General features: G+C 47.9%; 1 protein-coding gene across 1 annotated transcript; it reads left to right on the forward strand.

Moving 5' to 3' along the window:
• Nucleotides 1-1,795: 1,795 nt before the first annotated feature.
• SFRP4 (secreted frizzled related protein 4) lies at nt 1,796-15,138 on the forward strand. Its single transcript, XM_056804149.1, has 6 exons — nt 1,796-2,664; nt 4,731-4,811; nt 4,904-4,969; nt 11,676-11,874; nt 13,239-13,302; nt 14,107-15,138. The coding sequence occupies exons 1-6, from the start codon at nt 2,220-2,222 to the stop codon at nt 14,269-14,271; spliced, it is 1,020 nt and encodes a 339-aa protein (XP_056660127.1). The 5' UTR covers nt 1,796-2,219; the 3' UTR covers nt 14,272-15,138.
• Nucleotides 15,139-21,086: the final 5,948 nt, after the last annotated feature.

Genomic DNA, 21,086 nt, shown 5'->3' on the forward strand with positions numbered 1-21,086 from the left:
CCAATCAAGTTCATGGATACTCTGAAATCTATCCCTGGGCCCAGATGGGGAGTCTCTGTCCTAGATAAGGAGAAGGTTCACTAGAGCAGTAGCTTCTAAAGCCCCTTCTTCTAGCCCTTGATTCCACAAAACGAAATTCAAGAAAATAGTCCTCACTTGGTATTCCAGGAGAAAGCCATCAACAGGAAACGGGATTCCTCCAGAGGGATGACTAGCTGTCCGTTCACTACAAAAAATCTTGCTCTGGCCAGGTCAGCTGGCCAAAGTCTTCCCAACAGCAAGTGAAAAGGAGTGAAAAGACTGATGAAATCCCATTTAACAACCCTGTAAGGTGCCCACCGGCTGGGAATACAAAGGCCAAAAGAGAATAAGGCCCTCAAGGCTCTTACTTGCCTAGGCTTACAAGAGACATCTTTTCAACCAAATCACTCAGGGGGGCACGCGCGCGCACACACACACACACACACACACACACGCACTGAGGATTTTCTAGGGCTAGTTAGCGTCCTGGATGGAGTTTCTTACACACACACACACACACACACACTGAGGATTTTCTAGGGCTAGTTAGCGTCCTGGATGGAGTTTCTTCCATTGGCTTGGGCAGTTTGGGAAGGAAGCAAAGAGAGTGAAGAGAATATAAGAAAATGAGATTTCACAATCCTAGGCCCTTCCGAGGACCGGAGCACATTGCTCCCTTCGCAGGAAAATCTCCCAAAACATCTAGCCTGACCCACCCACTGGTTTTATAGAAGAGGGAGGAGTCTGCCATTCAGAAAAACTGCCACTTGCCCAAAGTCAGAGTGTTTGGAGGCTAGAACTGGCCTAAAAATCAAACCTTCAGTAAGGCAGGGGAAGGAAACTAGGAATTTGGAATTCCCGTTTTCATCCTAGTTGACGAGCTGGAAAAGAATTCAAGGACCATGAATCCCATTCTTTCCTTATACTGATAAGACAACTGAGCCTGAGCCTGGGGAAATTCTTTTCCTAAAGTCACACACGCAGTAAGTATCAAAAGTGGGATCTGAACTCAGGTGCTTCAACTCCAGAGTCCAGTTGATTCTTGGATTGTACCACCCGTCCCATCCTAACTCCACCACTTGCGGTGTGACTCCAGCCAAGTACCTTTTCTCTCTGGTGCTGGGCTCATCTAAAACCACCAAGGGCTAGTGTCCGGGGTTATTCCCAGCCCGACTCTCCATTTCGGAGCTCTCCTCTCCATAGCCTGTTTGTACACAGACGCTTGCGGGTTGTCTCCCCCAGTATAACCATGAGCATCTGCAAAGTCGGCCGTCTTTTGCCTTTCTTTGTCTATTCAGCTCATACCTGGGCACAGGGTAGGCTCTTAAGAAATGTTAATTGACGCCCAGATTTGCAGACGAGGGTTTGCTCCAGCACCCCAAGGAGGCAGAAGGAGGAATGATACAAAATAATGAAATTTGCCTTAAAAGAAAAAGTTTCCGTGGAAAAAACACTGGGAGAGGTCTTTCTTTACCTGCCCCTAAGAATGCCGTTCTTAAAGCCTGGGGCCCCGGCAAAGGAGCTTCTGAGCCCCCTGTCGGAGAAGGCAAAAAGCGCTCTCGGCTCCATTCGGAGCTGTTCCAAGTTGGCACATCCAAGATGAATGGGAGCGCCAAGCTCAGCCCGGCGGAGAGCCGCTTCCAAGGGCTCGCGAGCCGCACTCCCCCCCCCCCCCCACATCCCCCTCCCCCAGGTCCAGACACTTCCCAGCCCGCGATGGAGCTGGCAGAGCGTGCGCCCCGGCCCTCCCCGCAGCCTCAGCCTCTCCAGCCCCAGCCCCTGCCCTCAGGGGAGGTGATGTCAGCGCCAGGAGCCCTCCCGGAGAGCCGAGCCCCACGTCAGATGCTGCTAGGGAGATAAATAGGAGGCTGCGGGGGCCATGGCTGTCGGCACAAGGAGCTCGATCCGGAGCTGGAGCCGGAGACGGAGCTGCGACAGAGACTAGGGAGCAGCCCAGACCAGGAGCCTCGGGCGGCGCTAAGCTCAGAGCTACCCCGAGATCCGACGGCGGGAGCGGAGGCAGCGGCTGAGCCGGGAGCTAGTGGCCGGGAGAGCATCTGCAGTCAGCCACAGCACCAGAGGCAGTTCCGGGGGCAGCAACAGAGGCAGACCCAGCGCTGTCCCAGCGGCAGGAGCACCAGAGGCAGCCCAGCCGCAGCGGACCAAGAAGCCTGGGGGCGGCCCCGACGGCTGCAGCCATGCTCGTGGCCAGCCTGGTGGCCCTGGCGCTGGCGGTGCGCCTGACCCGAGCAGTGCGCGGTGCGCCCTGCGAGCCTGTGCGCATCCCCATGTGCAGGCCCATGCCCTGGAACCTGACCCGCATGCCCAACCACCTGCACCACAGCACTCAGGAGAACGCCGTGCTGGCCATCGAGCAGTACGAGGAGCTGGTGGACGCCAACTGCAGCGCAGTGCTGCGATTCTTCCTGTGCGCCATGTACGCGCCCATCTGCGCCCTCGAGTTCCTGCACGACCCCATCCGGCCCTGCAAGGCCCTGTGCCAACGCGCCCGGGACGACTGTGAGCCCCTCATGCGCCTCTACAACCACAGCTGGCCCGAGAGCCTGGCCTGCGACGACCTGCCAGTCTACGACCGTGGCGTGTGCATCTCCCCCGAGGCCATCGTCACCGACCTGCCCGAAGGTTCCCAAAGGGGCTGGGACAGAGAGGCTGGGGTGGGGGCGGCGGAGTGAGGGCCCCTCCAGACAACCTGGGGAGGCTGGTAACGTAAATGACCTGGGGAAACTGAGGCTCAGGGAGGTGCAAGTAAGACTTGCCTGAGGTCCCACAACTAACGTGATGATGATGATGATGTGGGTGTGGTGTTTGTGTGGGTGAGAAAGAGAGACAGAGAGAGACAGAGACAGAGACAGAAAGAAACAGAGAGACAGAGACAGATCGAGAGAGAAAGATAGAGCGCCCCGGGTTTGGAGTCGGAGGACCTAAGGTCTCTGCTTCATATAATATTTCCCCTGGAAAATGAGGAGGCAGGAGTACACGCTGTCTGCGATATCTTCCAAAACTAAAAATCTAATTCTATGCCGGGAGTCTGATTCGAATTTCCATCCTCCAGCTGCCTGTCTCTTTAGAGCCCTGGACGCTGAAAGGTTGTTGCTGGAGAGGAAGCTGGACCCTTTTACCTCCAGAAGAGCTAGGGAAGGTGGAACAAGCTAGGGAAGGTGGAACCCTTTCCTTTTTCTCTTTCTTTTGACTTGGGGCTAGTAAGGACAGAGAAGGGAGAGCTGGGCGGGAACTGCCTTTCCCCTAAGGGCTTGCTTCCAAAGCTTCCCAGAGCCTTAGGCTATGTCTTTGAATCTGCTCTGACACTTTCTTTACAAACTCCCTGGAATTCCAGTTACTTCATCTGAAAAATGGGGATAATCGCACCTGTGGTTTCCACATTCCAGGCTGGCTGGAAGGCTCAAATCTCTGCATAAACCTTAACGAGAGGCACTTCATCTCAGTCTGTTTATGGTTTGGCACAGTGCCTGGCACATAGTAGGGACTTAAATGATTAGATTTGCAGAAAGTTGTTTCTTTTCGTTTGTTTAAAGGCCTTTCCTAACCCGTCCCTGATGTTCTATCAACCCTGTAGACATCATTGTGTACCTAGACATTTACATGGTGTCTCCCCCATTAGGATAGGAGTTCCTTGAGAACTTGCTTAAGTAAGCACTTAAAACCTGTTGATAGTCTGAAATTTGTATGGATTGGCTCATCATTCACCTCATGAACCTCACATGATCATGGATCTGTAGTTCAAAGGGACCTCAGAGGTGATCTAATCCAACCTCCTCATTTCACAGATGGGGAAACTGAGGTCCGTGATTCCTCACCCATGAGCCCACAGATTGCAGTCAGAAATGGAATTTGAACCTAGGTACTCTTTTCATTATCTCAAGCAAGTTAAAGCTAAGCTCACATCTGCAAAGTAAAACTGAGAACTGGAGCAACTACCTGGATAATTTGGATTTTTTTAAAAAAACCTTTATCTTCTGTATAATACTGTGTATTGGTTCTAAAGGTAGAAGAGCAGTAAGGGCTAGGCAATGGGGATTAAGTGACTTGCCCAGGGTCACACAATAAGTGTCTGAGGCCACATTTGAACCCAGGACCTCCCATCTCTGGGCCTGACTCTCAATCCACTGAGCCACCCAGCTGCCCCCAATAATTTGGACTTCTAAAAAAATTCTCCAGATCATTGGGTATTTATAGAAGTAGATGGTTTAGTGAATGCCTGGCACAAAGTAGCTGCTTAATAAATGTGGGTTTATTGCTCACTTGGTTTGGCCTGGTTTGTGTGTAGATTTAGATTATGTCTATGTAAATTTGGGGTCCCTGCAATCACCGTAAATAGCTCATATGTTGAACTGAAACTAAATAAGTTGGCAGATGCCTCTGAGATCCTGGAACTGGTTGGGAACAAGGAAGAGGGGATAAAATATCCCAATTTGGCTGTTTCCATTCCTTAGTACACGAGATAAAGATCCCAGAGCTTCCTTTCCCTTTGCATTGCACCCACGGAGATGCCCTGAACTAGAACTTGCCCTGGGAAGCAGTTCGGAATACTGTAATTTCAGGAAAGCTGCTGATCATAATGTAGGATGAGGGCATCCAAACACAAGAAGTTGGGACTGAAACCAGAGGAAAGGTGTGCCAGAGGATTAGGATTCACAGACACCTAACAGATGGCTGCTGCCTTTTTCTAGATGCAAAGTGGATAGACATGACCCCAGACATGATGGTACAAGAGAGACCTCTTGACGCTGACTGCAAGCGCCTGAGCCCTGGTGAGTTTCTCTTCCATCAGTCTCTGGCCGCCCTCCCCAAGCTGAAGGCAACGCCTGCTTTCAAGCTCTGCTTTCTCTTTTGTTTTCTCCAGACCGGTGTAAGTGCAGAAAGGTGAAACCGACCCTCACAACCTACATGAGCAAGAACTACAGCTATGGTAAGTCAAGGGGCTACACTAGGACAGAGCTGTCCGCTCACCCGGGGGTGGCCACAAAGCCAGGCTCCGGAGGCTTGTAGCCACGCCTACTTTGCTGACTGAGCAAAGAGTGAAGGCAGGTGAGTAGAGGATGAATTTAGTTCAAATCTGAGCTACTTTGCGCAGTGTAAACCATTCTGTGGGTGTGCTTGTGAGAGACAGAGAAACCCTGGACACACAGACACGCAGACAGAGAAAGAGAGCCAGAAAGACAGAAAAACAAACAGAGGCAGAGACAGAGATCTGAGTAATTCAGCCAGAATCTCCCGTGCCCAGGTTTAGCATTACAACAAGCAGTTATCTTCCTGGGGCTTTTTTCTCCTCCTCCAGGACCATCCCCAGCCCTTGGGTCCATGTTCCCAGCTGGCTTGGGTCACAGACCTTCCCTCCCAGAAGCTTCTGTGCTGAGGCTGTAGTTTCCACTCTCCTCTCCTTGAAATCTGAGCATGCCTGATAGCTTTCTAAAAGGGGGTTATTCACCCATCTATGGCTGTGGCACTTTGAAAAAACAAACAAACAACCTATTTCCCTTAAAGACATTTTAGAGGACTTTTCTGGTGGCAAATGGACTTTTCCCAGAATTTCCCAACCAACCCAAACACTAAACTTATGAGTTAGGGGGGATGTGCAGTTTACCTTTTTTTTTTTTACAGCCAAGAAAATGGTCCCGGGGAAAAATGATTTGCCCATGCTCAAACAGCTTGGAAGTCAGAGCTGCCCACTGTCTCAGTGGTTCCTAGTTTAGTCCTGTACCCTGAGGGTGACCAAAATATTGTCAGGGATGCAACAGTAATAAAAGTGAATGCTTATAAAGCACTCGCATCCCAGCTGTGTGACCCTGGGCAAGTCACTTGACCCCCATGGCCTAGCCCTTACCATTCTTCTGCCTTGGAGCCAATACACAGTATTGACTCCAAGATGGAAGGTAATGGTTTTTTTTAAAAAATAAAAAATAAATAAAATAAAGCATTCGCAGGTCCACAAAGTCATATTCTTATGTTCTATTTTATATGCATGTTACATATACATATGTGTGTTCTCAGTTATTTGTTGTTCAGTTGTGTCTGACTCTTCCTCACCCCAGAGACCATAACAGCCCAGTCCCTTCCCAACTGAGGTTTTCATCTTCCCATATCATTTCTTTTAGTGATTTTTAATACTATCCATGGGATTTTCTTGGCAAGGATACAGTAGTGAGTTGCCATTTCCTTCTCCAGGTCCTTTTCTAGATGAGGAAACTGAGGCAAACAGGGTTCAGTGACTTGCCCAAGATCACACAGCTAGTATGTGTTCTGAGGTCAAATTTGCTTCCTGGTCTCTCTGACTCCAGGCTCAAAGCTCTAGCCACTGTGCCACCTATCTGTCCCCTCTGTTTTCATTGGTTCCTCATAACCAGGCAAGATAGGTACTATTATGATCCCTGTTTTACCAGTGAGAAATCTGAGGCAGACCAAGATGAAGTGACTTGCCCAGGCTTACACAGCTAAGTATTCGAGTCAGAATCTGAATGCTGGTCTTCCTATCTCCAAGTCCTTCTATAGACTGAATAAGTAGCATGTCTTTAACACATATATGGATAAATATTCTCAAATATATGTGATGGAAGACATGCAAATATATTTAAAGCTGTTATGGAACTCATAAGTTTTGTCACTGTTTATTTTCTCAATCAAAAGGATGGTTGTTGTTCAGTTGTGTCCAACTCTTTGTGAGCCCATTTGGGATTTTCTTGACAAAGATTCTAAGTAGTTTGCTTTGTCCTTTCTAGAAGAGGAAATGGAGGCAAGAGTAAAGTGACTTGCCCAGGGTCATATAGCTAGTAAGTCTCTGAGGCCAGATTTGAACTTGGGTCCTCTTGACTCCAGGTCTAGTACACTATGCACTGTGCAGTCACTGGCTGCCCTTAATCAAGAGAGTATGAACAGGAAAGCTGCTCTGATGTGAGATCAAAGCAGTTCCCTCAAACAGCCCAGCCTTCCTTCCTTTTGATCAGCAGCAGCCCTCTCTTTGAGACCTCGAGATCTAAACTATTCCCTTGGTCCTTCACCTCCTCTCCCAGGCTTTCTCCTCCCCATATTTTAGGCTCCTGGATGTGCAATGCCTTCTTCCCCTTCGTTCTTCTCATTGTTTGGATCCTGTTTGCTCTGACTTCGTGATCCTTCAGTATCCAGAGACGTCTGTCCTATGTCATGGCTTTGGCTGAGACAGCCACAGTCAAACCTTTTCTTCCCCCATTTTCCTTTGTCTTCATCTTTGGTGTCATCCTTGTTATCAACGATGAGAAACAGAGGCAGCCAGGTAGTTCAATGGATTGAGAGGCTGGCCTGCAGACAGGAGGTCCTGGGTTCAAATCTGGCCTCAGATACTTCCCAGCTGTGTGACTGGGCAAGTCACTTAATCCCCATTGCCAAGCCCTTACTACTCTTCTGCCTTGGAATTGCTACTTAGTGTTGATTCTTAAATGGAAGTTCGTAAGGGGTAAAAGATAAAATTAAAATTAAAAAGGATGAAAAAGAACCTGTTTATCTCCAGGGCTCCCATGAGGAACAGGTATTAAATGAAAACCTACTTGCAATGAGGCCTCTGAGAGGTACAATGGAAGCTATCCCATTGGTAACCACTGTCTCTCTCCCTCCCTCTCCCCATTCCTGCCCCACACCATTGGGGAAGGGGGGGGGGGGTTAAACTCTTATAGGGCTAAACAATGAGGGTTAAGTGACTTGCCCAGGGTCACACAGCTAGGAAGTATCTGAGATCAGATTTGAACCCAGGACCTCCAGTTTCTAGGCCTGATACTCGATCCACTGAGCCACCTAGTTACCCTCCTCCCCATACTCTTTCATGTGGAGTAAACAGCACTGGGAATTGAAAGCCAGCTAAGCAAAGTATCAGCTGAACAGGACAAAAGGTCTGCTTCCTGTGGTGCGGTCCCTGTAGGGCCTTACATTGTGATGTCTGGTCACGTTGGTCATGTGTATTAGAGTGGAGGCAGCCAGCTTCCAATGGGCAGTAGTAATCCATGAGGTTGGCCTGGGGCAGTGTGCAGAGCAGTGCCTTGTTCCAACTTGGCCTCTCTGCCATGGGATTTGGCCAGGATGGTCTCAAGATGTCCTCCCAATCCTCCCCCTCTGATTCCCATAGTTTTTCCCCCCCAAAAAAGAACATTCACTTTGAGGGCTCCTAATAAATAAAACCTGTCATTCAAAACTGCCAACCTACTTGGCACTTCGTGAGCACTGGCAGTTAAATGCTCTTTGTGATTCAGATTTGGGGTCTGGAAAACCTGGATTTAAAGCTAAAACAAAAGTTCAGCTGTGTGACATAGGGCAAATGACTTTACCTTTCTGAGCCCATTTCCTTATTTGTAAAATGGGAAAACTATGTGTGGTGTACCTACTTCTCTGGACTATGATAAGGAACAGCTGCATAAATGCTTTTTTATTCAAACCTTAATGCAAGGAGCACCTAGGTGAGTCAGTAGGTAAAGCACTGGACCTGGAAACACAAAGTCCTGGGTTCAAATCTGACTTAGGAAACTTCCTAACTATATGATCCTGGGTAAATCACTTAATTCATCTGCCCATCTCTTGCCCTCGGAGCTGTAACTAAGACAGTAAGGATTTAAAAACAAAACCCCCTTAATGCACTGTGGACATTGCCATCCTCCAGTCATCCTGTGTGTCTTTTGGAGGCATTTCTCTCTTTCTCCTGACACCACAAATATATGAGCGAAGTACATGGACTGGCCCCCACTTAGCCCTTGCTTTCCCACCCCAGCTAGTCCATCATTCTTAAACACACATTCTCTTGTTGATGACATCCTTTATTGCTCATCTTATTTCAATCTCTTTTTGGCTGTCCATTGCAGGCAGCTCACACCTACCAGGTACCTCTAAATTGCTCTCTGATAATGGCCATCCTCAGTTCCTCAAATTGTTGTATTCCTGGCCTTGTAGTCATACAATTCTGGTAAAATGTTGATATTTAAAAAGTCAAGTCAGCAAATATTAATTAAGCACCTACTGTGTGCTATGCCCTGTGGTAAGCACTGGGAATATAGAAAGAAACAAAAGATTAATCCCTGCCCTCAGGAAGCTTACAATCTAATGGAGAAGGTAAAAAATACATACAGACAAATTACATACAAGATAAATAGGAAATGATTAAAAGGAGAGAACTCAGATCAAGAGAAAATGAGAAAGCCTTCCTGTAGAAGATGGGATTTTAGGGAGCACCTAGGTGGCTCAGGAGACAGACACAGAGATGGGAGGTCCTGGGTTCGAATGTGACCTCAGACACTTCCTAGCTATGTGACCCTGGACAAGTCACTTAACTCCCATTACTTAGCCCTTACCTCCCTTCTGCTTCAGAACCAATATACAGTATTGATTCCAAGATAGGAGGTAAGGGTTTTAATTTTTTTTTAAAAAGATGGGATTTTAGTTAGGAATTGGAGAAATCCAGAGAGGAAAGAATATGGATATGAGCAGGGAGAGCATTCTAGGCATGGGGGGCAGCCAGAGGAAAGGTTCAGAGGAGAGAGATGGAGCGTACCTTATTGCTATAACAGCCAGGAGGCCATGGTCACTGGATTAGAGAGTACCTATTAGAGAGTGAGGTATAAAAAGACCAGAAGCAATAAAGAGACACTAGAGTTTATTAAACAGAGGAGTAACATGGACATACCTGAGATTTAGGAAAATTACTTTAGTGTCTGAAAGGAGAATGGATTGGAATAGGGAGAGACTTGAAGCCAGCAGACCTCCCCAGGGAAGCTATTGCACCAATCCAGACATGAGCTGATGATCTCCTACAGCAGAGTAAGCAAAGTGTCATAGAAGGGGTATTTTCAAGGGAAGTGGAAAAGGTGAAATGGTCAGGCCCTGATAACAGATTGGATATGGGGGCTGAGAGGCAGTAAGGAACCCAGGATGACTCCTAGGCTGTGAGCCTAAGAGAATGAGAGATGATATTGCCCTCAACAATAATAGGGAAAGCAGGGAGAAAGATGAATTCTGTTCTGGACATGGTTACCTTAGGTGTTGATTGGTCATCCACGTAAGGATGTCTGAAAGGCAGCTGGAGATGTGAGAGTTCCAGTTAACAGAGAGCTTATTGAAAGGTACATTTGAATTATCAACAGAGATGGCAATCATCTCCATGGAAAAGGGTGAGCTCACCAAGATTGGGGGATTTGGGGGGGAGAGGAGAGACCAGGACTGAAGCCTGAGGGACACACGTTTGGAGGATGTGATTTAAAGGAGAATCCAGCAAAGGAAAAGGAGAAGCTGTCAAATAGGTAGGAGATCCATGAGAGGGCAGTGTCCCAAAAACCTAGAGAAAAGAGAGCACCAAGGGAAGATCAATCAGCAATGGCAAAGGCTGAAGAGGGGCCAGTGGGAATGAGGACTGAGAAAAGGCCATTGGATTTGGCAAAAAGGAGTTACCCATTAAACTGGTAAATTTGGAGAGACCAGTGTCAGTGGAACAATGAGGTCAGAAACCTGACTGTGAGGGATTAAAAAGAGGAGAGGAGAGAAAGTGGAGGTATCTATTGTAAATGACTTCTCATGGATTCTAGCCACAAAGGCAGACAAGATAAAGGATGTTTAGTAGGATGAAAGGATCGAGTAAAGGTTTTTTTGAGGATAGCCTTGTTTGTTGGCAGTAGGAAATGAACCAGTAGAGAGGGAGAGTTTACAAATATGTGAGATTGAGGATGATCAAGGTGGCAGTCTAGCAGAGGAGATAGGATGGCATGGGCTCATCTTCATCATGTGAGACAGGGGTGGGGGAGAGAATGTCAAAAAGATTTCAGAGTGATGGATAAAGAAGATAAAGATGGATAAAAATGGAAAAGAAGGAGCAAATGGCCCCAGTATTTTTTATATGAGTTCAAGGTTCTAATCTGAAAAGATGGGGTAAAGGGGAGCTGTGGGAGGTTGGAGGAGAGTTGAAAAGAGAAGATTTAAGCTGTAAGAGATCTGAAGAGGCCAGGAAATCCAGGAGGTACAAGTGAGGAGGGAGAGGACTCCAAGAAGGAAAATAATAGTCAAAGGAATATCATGCAAGAAAAGGAGGTCAGTATCATTGGACTGTAAAGTGTAAGAAAGACAAGAAGGGGCCAAACTTTGGTTCAGGGGTAAATCCAGAATCATTCAAGGAGCTATACAATTAATCAAAGGAAATCTGGCCCATTCTCCTCCCTCTTTTTAATTCTGGACCCAGATCATCCATGTTGGCTGCCCCATTTTGATATAGAATGGTGGCCTTAGCACAGTGCCTGGCATGTAGTGGTCACTTAATGTTTATTGGATTGGATTATTATTGAACAAGCTCAACAGGTTGTCCATCTAACATTTTTCATCCACTCTGTTTTTCCTCTTTGAATGGTCAGGACAAACCGTTGAATAGATACGGCTCCAAAATGTTAGTGGATTTAATGCAACTAAAGAGTGCATCTGATTATATTAAGTGGAAAGTAGGACTGGAGTAAGTCATCCATGCCTTTGTTTTTAATCATGATTTTTATTGTGATTTTTGATGGAGAATCTGGACATTGGTTTCTATGTTTCTCTTCCCTTCTGTCCCTAATATTCATGACCTTGACTTTATCACTTTTTCTCCAAGAATGGTAGCATTGCTCATGGTATCTTTCAAATTTCAGTGATTCATGCCAAAATAAAAGCAGTACAAAGGAGTGGCTGCCATGAAGTCACCACTGTGGTGGACGTCAAGGAGATATTCAAGTCCTTGTCACCCATTCCCCGTACTCAGGTGCCTCTTGTAACCAACTCTTCCTGCCAGTGTCCACATATCCTACCCCACCAGGATGTTCTCATCATGTGCTATGAATGGCGTTCGAGGTAGGCAAAGGCAGGAGTGTTGTGGGGGGAGAAAATGGATTTTGAAATCTTAAACTGGTATTTTTTTTATATTAAAAGTTAAAACATGCTTCAGCATGAGTTGTTATAGATTAATGGTAAATTAACTTGCTTTCTCCCCTCCTAAGCCTGTTCCATGTTTGTCATTGTAACCCTGGCACCTCATGTGGTGTCTGTATGCAGTAAACACATAAGTGCTTACTGGCTGATTATGTAGTAGAAAACTCTAAGCTTTGAGTCCCAAATATATTTATTTATTATTTTTAAAAGCTTTACCTTCCATCTTTGAATCAACACTGTGTATCAGTTCCAAGGCAGAAGAGTGGTAAGGGCTAGGCAATGGGAGTTAAATGACTTGTCCAGGATCACACAGCTAGGAAGTGTCTGCGACCAGATTTGAACCCAGGACCTCCCATCTCTAGGCCTCGCTCTCCATCTACTGAGCTACCCAGCTGCCCCTGAGTCCCAAATATCAGCATCCCTTGCCCTGGTAGCCCTCCCTCCAAGAAGTCTTCTCTGACTTGCTTTACCCACTTGAATGGATGGCTCCCTTGTTCTGTGTCAATTGATCAATCAGCAAGCATTCATTAAGTGCCTACTATGTGCCAGGCACTGTTTGTTTTTTAGGAATACAAAGAAAAAAATGAAAGTCCCTGCCCCCAGGAAGCTTCTCTTCTATTGGAGGAGACAGCGAGGATCTACATTAATATTTACAAAAGAGAAGATAAGACTATTTGGAGGGGGCAGCTGGGTGGCTCAGTAGATTGAAAGCCAGGTCTAGAGATAGCAGTTCAAATGGGTTCATTTGTGGGTTCATAAGAAGCTAGGTTCAAATCTGGCCTCAGACACTTCCCAGCTGGGTGACCCTGGGCAAGTCACTTAACCCCCATTGCCTAGCCCTTACATCTCTTTTGCCTTAGAATCCATACACAGTATTGATTCTAAAATGGAAGGTGAGGGTTACTATATATAATACATATATTATATATATATATAATTTGGGGAGAAAGGTGTTGGGAAATGAACTAGCAGCCCCCTGTGTGCCAGACCTAGAATGTCTGAGAGCATGAACCTCCCTCCATGGGGCTTAGTTGTAGGGTCTAGAACTCTAGACTTGGAGTCAAGAAGATCTGAGTTCAAAACCTGGCCAAGTTACCTTAGCTTTCTCAGCCTCAATTACTGAAGATGGAATAAGATAGAAAGTGTTTGGGTTGCTCTATGACCTTAAAACTAAGGGTGCTTAAAGTACTGTGTGGATCCTGGTGGTCACTGGCATTGTCATTGCTAGTGGTGCTCCAGTGTGAGGTCTACAGTGGGTGCAGCTTCCCCATTGCCATTTGTTTCAGGATGATGCTTCTTGAGAACTGCCTGGTGGAGAAGTGGAAAGAGCAGCTGGGGAAAAGGTTTATAGTAAGTATGGCTGGAAGTCTTTTATCAGGGTGTGATTGGTTGGATGTGTATTCGAGGAAGGCAGAGGGGGTCATTGGGGAGTGTATGTGGGTCAAAGGAAGAGGTGGAGCCAAGAGATCTTTTATGGCTTGGGGTGACTCTTCCACATCCTGTATTGCCCATTTATGATAAGATTCCCCTTTTAAAAAAAATAAACCCCCTCACCTTCCATCTGAGAATCAGTACTGTTTGTGTATGGTTTCTAAGGCAAAAAAGCGGTAAGGGCTAGGCAATGGGAGGTCACATTTGAACCCAGAACCTCCCATCCCTAGGCCTGGCTCCCAGTCCACTAAGCCATCGAATTGCCCTTCCTAGTACGAAATGCAGCTCCCCCACGCCAGGCACAGCTGGAAGCATTGGCTCCCCCCTCAGCTTTGGGGTTGGAGAGAGAGGCCAAGGCCATCCCTCAGTGCCTGGACGTTTCCAGGATGGCCCGGTCCATAGCTAGGCCGGGATTCTCCCCTGGGGCTGCTGAAGCCTATTTCAGTTCTCATTAGAGACCCTCTGATGCCGATCCTCGGACACCTGGGGGGTCCCCTGCTCTGGTCTAGGGGGGCTTCCAGGGAGGCTCTAGCAGGGGCACAAGATGGCAGCGCCCGCGCCCCCCCCCCCTTTATCCCAGGCAGCCCTGACCTTCCACCACACCAGGAGGCATGCTGGGAAGGGGTGACAAGAGATTGCAAGCCGCCAAAACGCTGAAGGCCGGCCTGGCTCTGGGCCCGGGAGGAGGGGGAGGGCTCACGCTTCTGTTTCCAAACTCTCCAGCAGTGGGAAGAGAGGCTACAAGAGCAGCAGCGGAGCACCCAGAAGCGAACTGCAGGGCGGAGCAGCCGCAGTGGCCCTCCCAAGCCCAAGGGGAAGCCGGCGGGCCCGCAGAAGAGCATCAAAGCCAGGAGTGCCCCGAAGCGACCAAAGCCTCAGAGGGCGTGAGCTGCCGGCGCCTGTCAGAGACTGTCTGCCTTGCCTGATGGGGGCCCGAGGCTCCTGGGGCGTCCGCCCGCCCGCCCAGACCGTATGCCCACCTCCCTTCCAACGGGGCGCGGCACGTCGGGCTTCCTAGCACTTTACTCTCCAGGGTTCGCTTTCTCACGCTTAGCCCCCGTCAGCCATCGCTCCAGGCAGAAGGGCAAAGCTTCCCCTGCCAAAGCAGCCACCCGTAGTCTAGCAGTTAGCCCGTGATGGCTGAGAGTCCCGCGGAAGGGCGGCTCCGCACTAGCCGGGTCCGGGGCCTCACGTGCCAAACTTGTCGAGTTTGTAAAATGTATTTTACTTCCGGCTTCCTTCTGCAGTCAGGACGTCCGCTGTGGTCTAGAACCCCGAGCGGCCCGTGCTTGGTTGGTTGCCAGAGAAGAACGTAGTTAGTAGGAAGGACCCGCGCAGTATTTCCGAGCTCTCTTATTGCCGGCTTCCTTCCACGTCTAATGAAATCGTTCCGCAACCTTGACAAGTTCGAGAGCCTCGGTCAGCCCCTCATCAAAGCGGTACCTGGAACCCGGCCATAACGCTCCGCAGAGGGCAGCCGCCATCCAGCCTGGAGACCTCCAACGAGGCAGGTCTGCCTCCTCTGGGCCAACTTCCACTGTTAGATGCGCTTCAACTACTCCCAGAGGGCTGTGGGACAACGACCTGCCAGTCACATCTAAGGCGGCCCAAAAGCCCAGAGAAGAGGCTGCCGACTCCTCGGAGGCTTCCGCTCCGATGTTCCAGGCTAGAGCCTGGGAGCTGGGCAGACTGGGGAAGTGGGGTCAGAGGAGCCCAGGGAAGTAAATGCAATTAAACAAATGTGTATTAAGCACCGAACGTGTGCCAATCCATAAACATCCATGGCATAGTGCCTGGAGAGTTTGCCTCAGAGTCCAGAAGACCTAGGTTCAAGTGTCACCACTGATACACCCCGGCTGTGTGACCCTAGATGAGTCACTCAACCTTTCAGTGTCCCCGATAACTCTCTCAAGACTTTAAGTTGGATATGTGTAGTCGTGTCAGCCGTGTCTGACTCTGCAGCCCCATTTGGGGTTTTCTTGGCCAAGATAACTAGAGTGCTTTGCCCTTTCCTTCAGCTCATTTTACACATGAGGAACTGAGGCAAACAGGATTAAGTGACTTGTCCAGGGTCACACAGCTAGTTAAGTATATGAAGTCAGATTTGAACTCATGAAAATGAGTTTTCCTGTCCTCCACTGTGCCACCTCATGGCCCCTAGGAGAGAAGATTCTGATTTGCATTGATAGAGGGAGCTCTTTACCTGGAAAAAATTAAAGATCCAGTCCCAAAAAGGATCCAGAGGAGTGAAGGGCACTGGGCTAAAAAGAGGAGAACACAGTCGTTCTGCCTGCAGTGAGTGTATCTTCTCCTGTAAACAGCAAGCATTTCTTGAAAACCTACAGTAATAAGACTCCCAGCCCTCTACCATCCTGCCCTGAGGCATGCACTGGGCTAGCTCCCTCCCCAGCCACTCCGAGAGCCTCACCAGACTAAGCCTGGCTGCAAAGCATCTGAAAAGAGGCTTGTCTTGTGGGCTGCCTATCAATCCCTAGGGAAGGGCTTGGGGATTTGTCATTGGAAGCCTGGGGGCTCCAAGCCGCTCTGCCTCAGTGGCAGAGGCTTATTGGTGGGGGCAGCCAACTGGCACAGTGAGGAGTCAGGAGGACCCGAGTTCACCTCTGACCTCAGACATCTCCAAGCTGGGGGACCTGAGCAAGTCACTTAACCCCATTTGCCTGGCCCTTGCCCTTCTCCTTAGAGTTGTTACCAAGACAGGAACACAAAGAAGAGAAGAGAAAAAGCTCCCAATGACACCACTCTCTGCATGGGACCCAAAAGTAGGATTCAAACCCAAGTCTCCCTCAGGTGACGTCCAGTACAATATGGCAGCTGTGGGCTTCCGGGGAAAAGGTCTGAAAAGAGCTAGACCCTCTTCCGGCCCTTGTGTCCTCAGAGGCGGCTCTGGAGGACTGGGGAAGCAATGGTCTGGCCCTGCCACGGACCGCCAAGTATGCCCAGAGATGACCATCTACCATGAACTCCAGGATGGGCTCGTATGGCGTTTGGGGACCAGAATCTCTGAGCTGGTTCTTCCAGCCTCAGTGGCGTTCTCTTCCATCCTGTAGCTGAAAGGGGAGCCACACTAGACCGTGCCCAGCCGACAGGCAGCAGTCATCCATCGGCATAGGCAGCTCTCAATGAGGACACGACCACCTTCCACCAGAGGGCCAGCCTGCTCTGCTGCAGTGGGCAATCTCAGGGGCCCCAGGAGTTAAGGGACTGGCCCAGGCCTTCAGAGCTATCAAGTGGGGCTCACTAAGTGGCTGAGAAAGCTCCCTGGCGCTCACCTAGAGGTTCACCCAGCCAATGGGTATTGGAGGTGGGACTTCTCTCTCCAGGCCCTAGTTCTCTCTCGTGCCCCAGGCTGGGTCCCTGGGCTCCAGGAGAGGAATGGCATATTATTGCTGAAAGTCCTTGAAAAAATGGGGCTGATTAATTACTGCTAACGAGATTGAGTATTTTTAAAAGGACAAATAAAGGGAGAAAGACAGGACTAGGCCCACTCTGGGGACTCTGCTATTATCTGTTAAACATACACACATGAATCCCTTTAAGAGCTAGAGCTGCCTTTCCCCCATGTTCCCCCCTTGACTGAGGAGCCCAGAGAAGTACCTTCCTTGAGTCAGTCTGGTACCCTGAGGATAGACAGCAGTGGGTCCTCCTCCTGATTCTGCCCCTAATTCCTTTTATGGCCCCTGTCAAGAGAGATTCTCCTCCCAACATGGACCTCAGTTCCCTCATCTAGAAAATGAGCCCTGGGTCAGCTAGTGGCTCAGTGGATTGAGAGCCAGGCCTACCAACTGGATGTTCTGGGTTCAAATCTAGCCTCAGATACTTCCTAGCTGTGTGACCCTGGGCAAGTCACTTAACTCCCATTGCCTAGCCCTTACTGCTCTTCTGCCTCTTATTGTACAGTATTGATTCCAATACTGAAGGGTGGGGGTTCCAAAAAGAAAAAAAGAGGCCCCTCTCACCAGCTAGTCCCCAACATGCCTGCCAGGCCTCCATTCTTCGGATTCTACAAGCACCCTTAGTTTCTCTCTTCCTGTACTGATGATACAAACCCTCAGAAAGGTTTCCCCACTCCATTTTTGCTTAGTGAGCTAAGAAATACAGCTGAGCTGAGAGCGATTCCTTTCCCCAAAGACTTTCTAAGACATTCTCTCCAGCCTTGATTCCTTTGCAGAGGTGGTCCCCCACCACCCTGCTCACCCTTGCCTTGGAGAATCTCTTGTTCCCTTCAAGGCTCCACTTGGGGTCACCTCCATCAGGAAGTCTAACCTGATCTGTCTGGTTGCCATCCCTCCCCCTCCATTCCTTTGATTTACATTGTACGTGTGAGATCTTTACTTATATGATGTATTTGCTTATTGAATTAGGTGCTCCTAGGAATATTTCTTCTATTTCAATCCATCAAAACAAATAAAATTGCAATAGATAATTAGTCGGGTCCTGGCTGAGTGGGAGTCCTGTATGCAGAAAAGGAGTCTTTGGGAGACTCCCCAAATCTTCTGGCTACTCTTGGGCACCTGTAGATGTTTTGCTTGTGGCAGAAACAGTTGGATGGCTGTAGGGTGCAGGATACAGTGGGAGCATCACTCAAGGTATGTCATAGAGCCCAAGATTGAAAGCTGTAAGACACCTAGGAGGTCCTTGAGTCCAACTCATTCATTTTACAGATGAGGAGACTGGAGCCCAGAGGGATAAAGTGACTTGTCCAGGGTCACACGGTAGCTTAAATCACTTTAAATGAGCTGCTGAGACTTTCTGTAACTAAACTTTCTTAGAGGAAAGTCAAGACCTTTTGAACCTCATCATGGAGGCAGAGTGGAGTAAGGAAAAGTATTCTGCCTTAGGTAATCCTGGGTTCTAATTCCACCTCAGGTACTGTCTAGCTGTGTGAGCATGGGCAATTAAGTCACGAGCCCTCTTCGAGCCTCCGTTTTCTCCTGGGCAAAATGAACATAACAGTATTCAGCTCGCTGGCTCTGTTTGTCAGGGACAAATGTGAGAAGGTTACATGAGATGCTTTGGGAATCTTGCAGCACTACATGAATCAACAAGCTTTTATTAACAGCCCCTGTGTGGCATGCACTGGGGATTCCAAGGCCAAAGTCAAAGTCCCTGTCTGCCATGGAGCTTACATGCCACTAGGGGTGTATACAGATTTGTAGGGAAAAATACCTACTGATAACATGGTGAGCTAGCGCTAATTTGCAAACATTTCCTTTTGTCCCCTTCTCGAATTGCATCTCCTTCGAGAAAGCACTTGCTGGGAAGCTAGTTAAGTCTCTGAACTCAAGTCCTCCTGACTCCCAGGCTGGTGCTCTATCCATCAAGCTTAGGTGGCTGTTCTGGGATGACACTCTATCCAGTTGTTATCTTTTGGAAATGACCACACTAAGATTCCTCTAAAGGAAAATAGGGGGAAAAAATCCTACCCCCACCTCCACTTCCCAGCATGTCACTTAGCCTTGTTTGCCTCAGTTTCCTCACCTATAAAATGAGCCAGAGAAGGAAATGACAAACTACTCCAGTATCTTTGCCGAGAAAACCCCAATGGGATCACAAAGTCTGACCAACTAAGAAACTCAATAACAACAACATAAACAAATTAAACCAATGTGTGTAAGTACTGACTATAGACTAGGTCCGTGTTGGTGAACTTATGGAATGGGTGCTGGAGTGTTGAAAGGAGCTCTTCCTCCCCCCTCTCCACCCATGCCTGAGGACATCAGGACATCGCCCATCCCTCTGTCCAGAAGCCCAATGGGAGCCCTTCCTCCCTCCTCTGTCTGGGGTAAGGCAAGGAGCTCACATGTGTCATGAGGATTGTAGTTTGGGCACTTGGTCTCTAAGGTCTCCAAGAGGTTTGCCATCACCAGACTAGGTGCTCAGAATATGAACATTAAAATGACATAGTCCTTGCCCTAATGGAGCTTCCATCCTATTAATCCAAACTTAGTCTACCATCTCATCTAGTTCAGTGGACAGATGGATAAGCTCAGAGACATCTGTTCTCCCTCACATCATGGACCCTAAGATGAGTCCTTGATGATTCTGAGAACAGTAATTTTGTACTAAGGACTCAACCTAGGACTCCCATGAACTCCTTCTAGGCCAGCCAAGAGAAGGAAAGGACTTCTAAAAGTGGTATCCATTGTGCCTGTGATGTTCCTATCTTCTTTGGCCCAGATCATTTTCCTTTCTGGCTACTCATCAAGTATCTAAGTAGTGGGGCAAGACAAGATTTAGTAATTTCAAGTGAGGAGTAGTGGATGACTCTGGAGCTGGAGAACATAAGACTTAGTAGAATAGTAGTGAACCAAATCTGGCCTCAGACACTTCTTAGCTATATGACCATGGGCAAGTCACTTAACCCCCATTAGCTGTACCTTACTGCTCTTCTGCTTTAGAATCATGGAAGGTAAGGGCTTAAAAAAAAGAATAGTAGTGTACCTAGATGAAAAAAAAAAAGAAATCTGGGAGAAAGTCTGATTTAGGGAAGAAGATAAAATCCCATTTTGGCTGTGTCAGACCTGAGATCCTTACATAGCATCAGGTTAAAAATATCTGACCTGCTGCTGGTGGTATGGAACTGGTGCTCAAGAAAAAGATATCATCAAGGGGTCTTCTATGTTAAAAAGGACAATTGAACCCAAGCTAGTGATGTTACAGAGAGAGGATATAGAGAAAGGAAAGAGAAAAGGGCCCAAGACAAAGCCTTGAAGACACCTAGGGCTAAGGGACAGGAGATGGATGAGCTTGGATTAATAGAGTCAAATTCTACCAAGAAATCAAGGACAATTATGTAAGGATCATTTTAGGGCTGTGGCCTAATCTAAATTAATTTGGTCTCCAGAGAAAATCCCAAATAAAATACCCAAGTCAGTTTGGAAATTTATGGTGATTTTAATTAATATAGAGGTAAGGAATTAAGGAGAAGAGAGAGAAAGAGGGTATAGGATTTCTTCCACCTGGCCTGTGCCAGGGGGAGTTCAAAGACCTCTTCCATGAGGTCTTTGAAGAAGATTAGAGGCTTTCTAAGAGGATAGTGTTTGGAAGGTAAAGGAGAAAAGAATCAGCCTGAACTCTGAGAGAGCTCAATGAAGATGCCTCACCTGAACTAGGCTACTAAGCTTCTCCCAGTATAGTATCAAGGAAAACTCACCACCAAACCCGGACAATAGCTGCCACCATGCCAAGATGCCAAAAAGCTCAGCAAGCTGCCACCAGAGCCACCTCTCTATGGAAAGAGACTGGAGAAAGGAAGTGACGCAAAATATATAGATGGTTTTTACATCACTTTCCTGCGTCCCACATGTACCAATGGTAGCTTAAGCTTGACTTAGGACAGCCCAGGGGTCTGTCAGTTGTTTCTGATTTGTCATTTGCTAGCACATGTCTGTCATAGGCCATCCTCCTAAATACTTAATCCTTAAGTATGGGTGTGTAGACATTCCTGTTTTTTTCAGACTAAGTAGGGTAGAGTAATCTAAAGTTCACAATTAGGATTGAGGAAAAGGTATTGGACAGCAGCTAAGAGATCATTGGTAATCTCTGAGGAAAGAATTTCAGTCAAATAGTGGATTCTAATAGCAGATTCTAAGGCCCTGGAAAGTGAATGGGAAATGAAGATTTAGAGGTAATGAGTTTAGGTGGATTTTCCCTAAGAATTTAACTATAAAATAGAGAAAAAT

This window comes from Monodelphis domestica, chromosome 7 (assembly GCF_027887165.1).
Source record: "Monodelphis domestica isolate mMonDom1 chromosome 7, mMonDom1.pri, whole genome shotgun sequence".
NCBI classification, from domain to species: domain Eukaryota; kingdom Metazoa; phylum Chordata; class Mammalia; order Didelphimorphia; family Didelphidae; genus Monodelphis; species Monodelphis domestica.

Coding starts and splice junctions, on each gene's coding strand:
- SFRP4 (XM_056804149.1), top strand. CDS start 2,220: ATGCTCGTGGCCAGCCTGGTGGCCCTGGCGCTGGCGGTGCGCCTGACC. Junction 4,970..11,675: donor GAGCAAGAACTACAGCTATG/GTAAGTCAAGGG, acceptor TTCAAATTTCAG/TGATTCATGCCAAAATAAAA. Junction 13,303..14,106: donor AGCTGGGGAAAAGGTTTATA/GTAAGTATGGCT, acceptor CAAACTCTCCAG/CAGTGGGAAGAGAGGCTACA.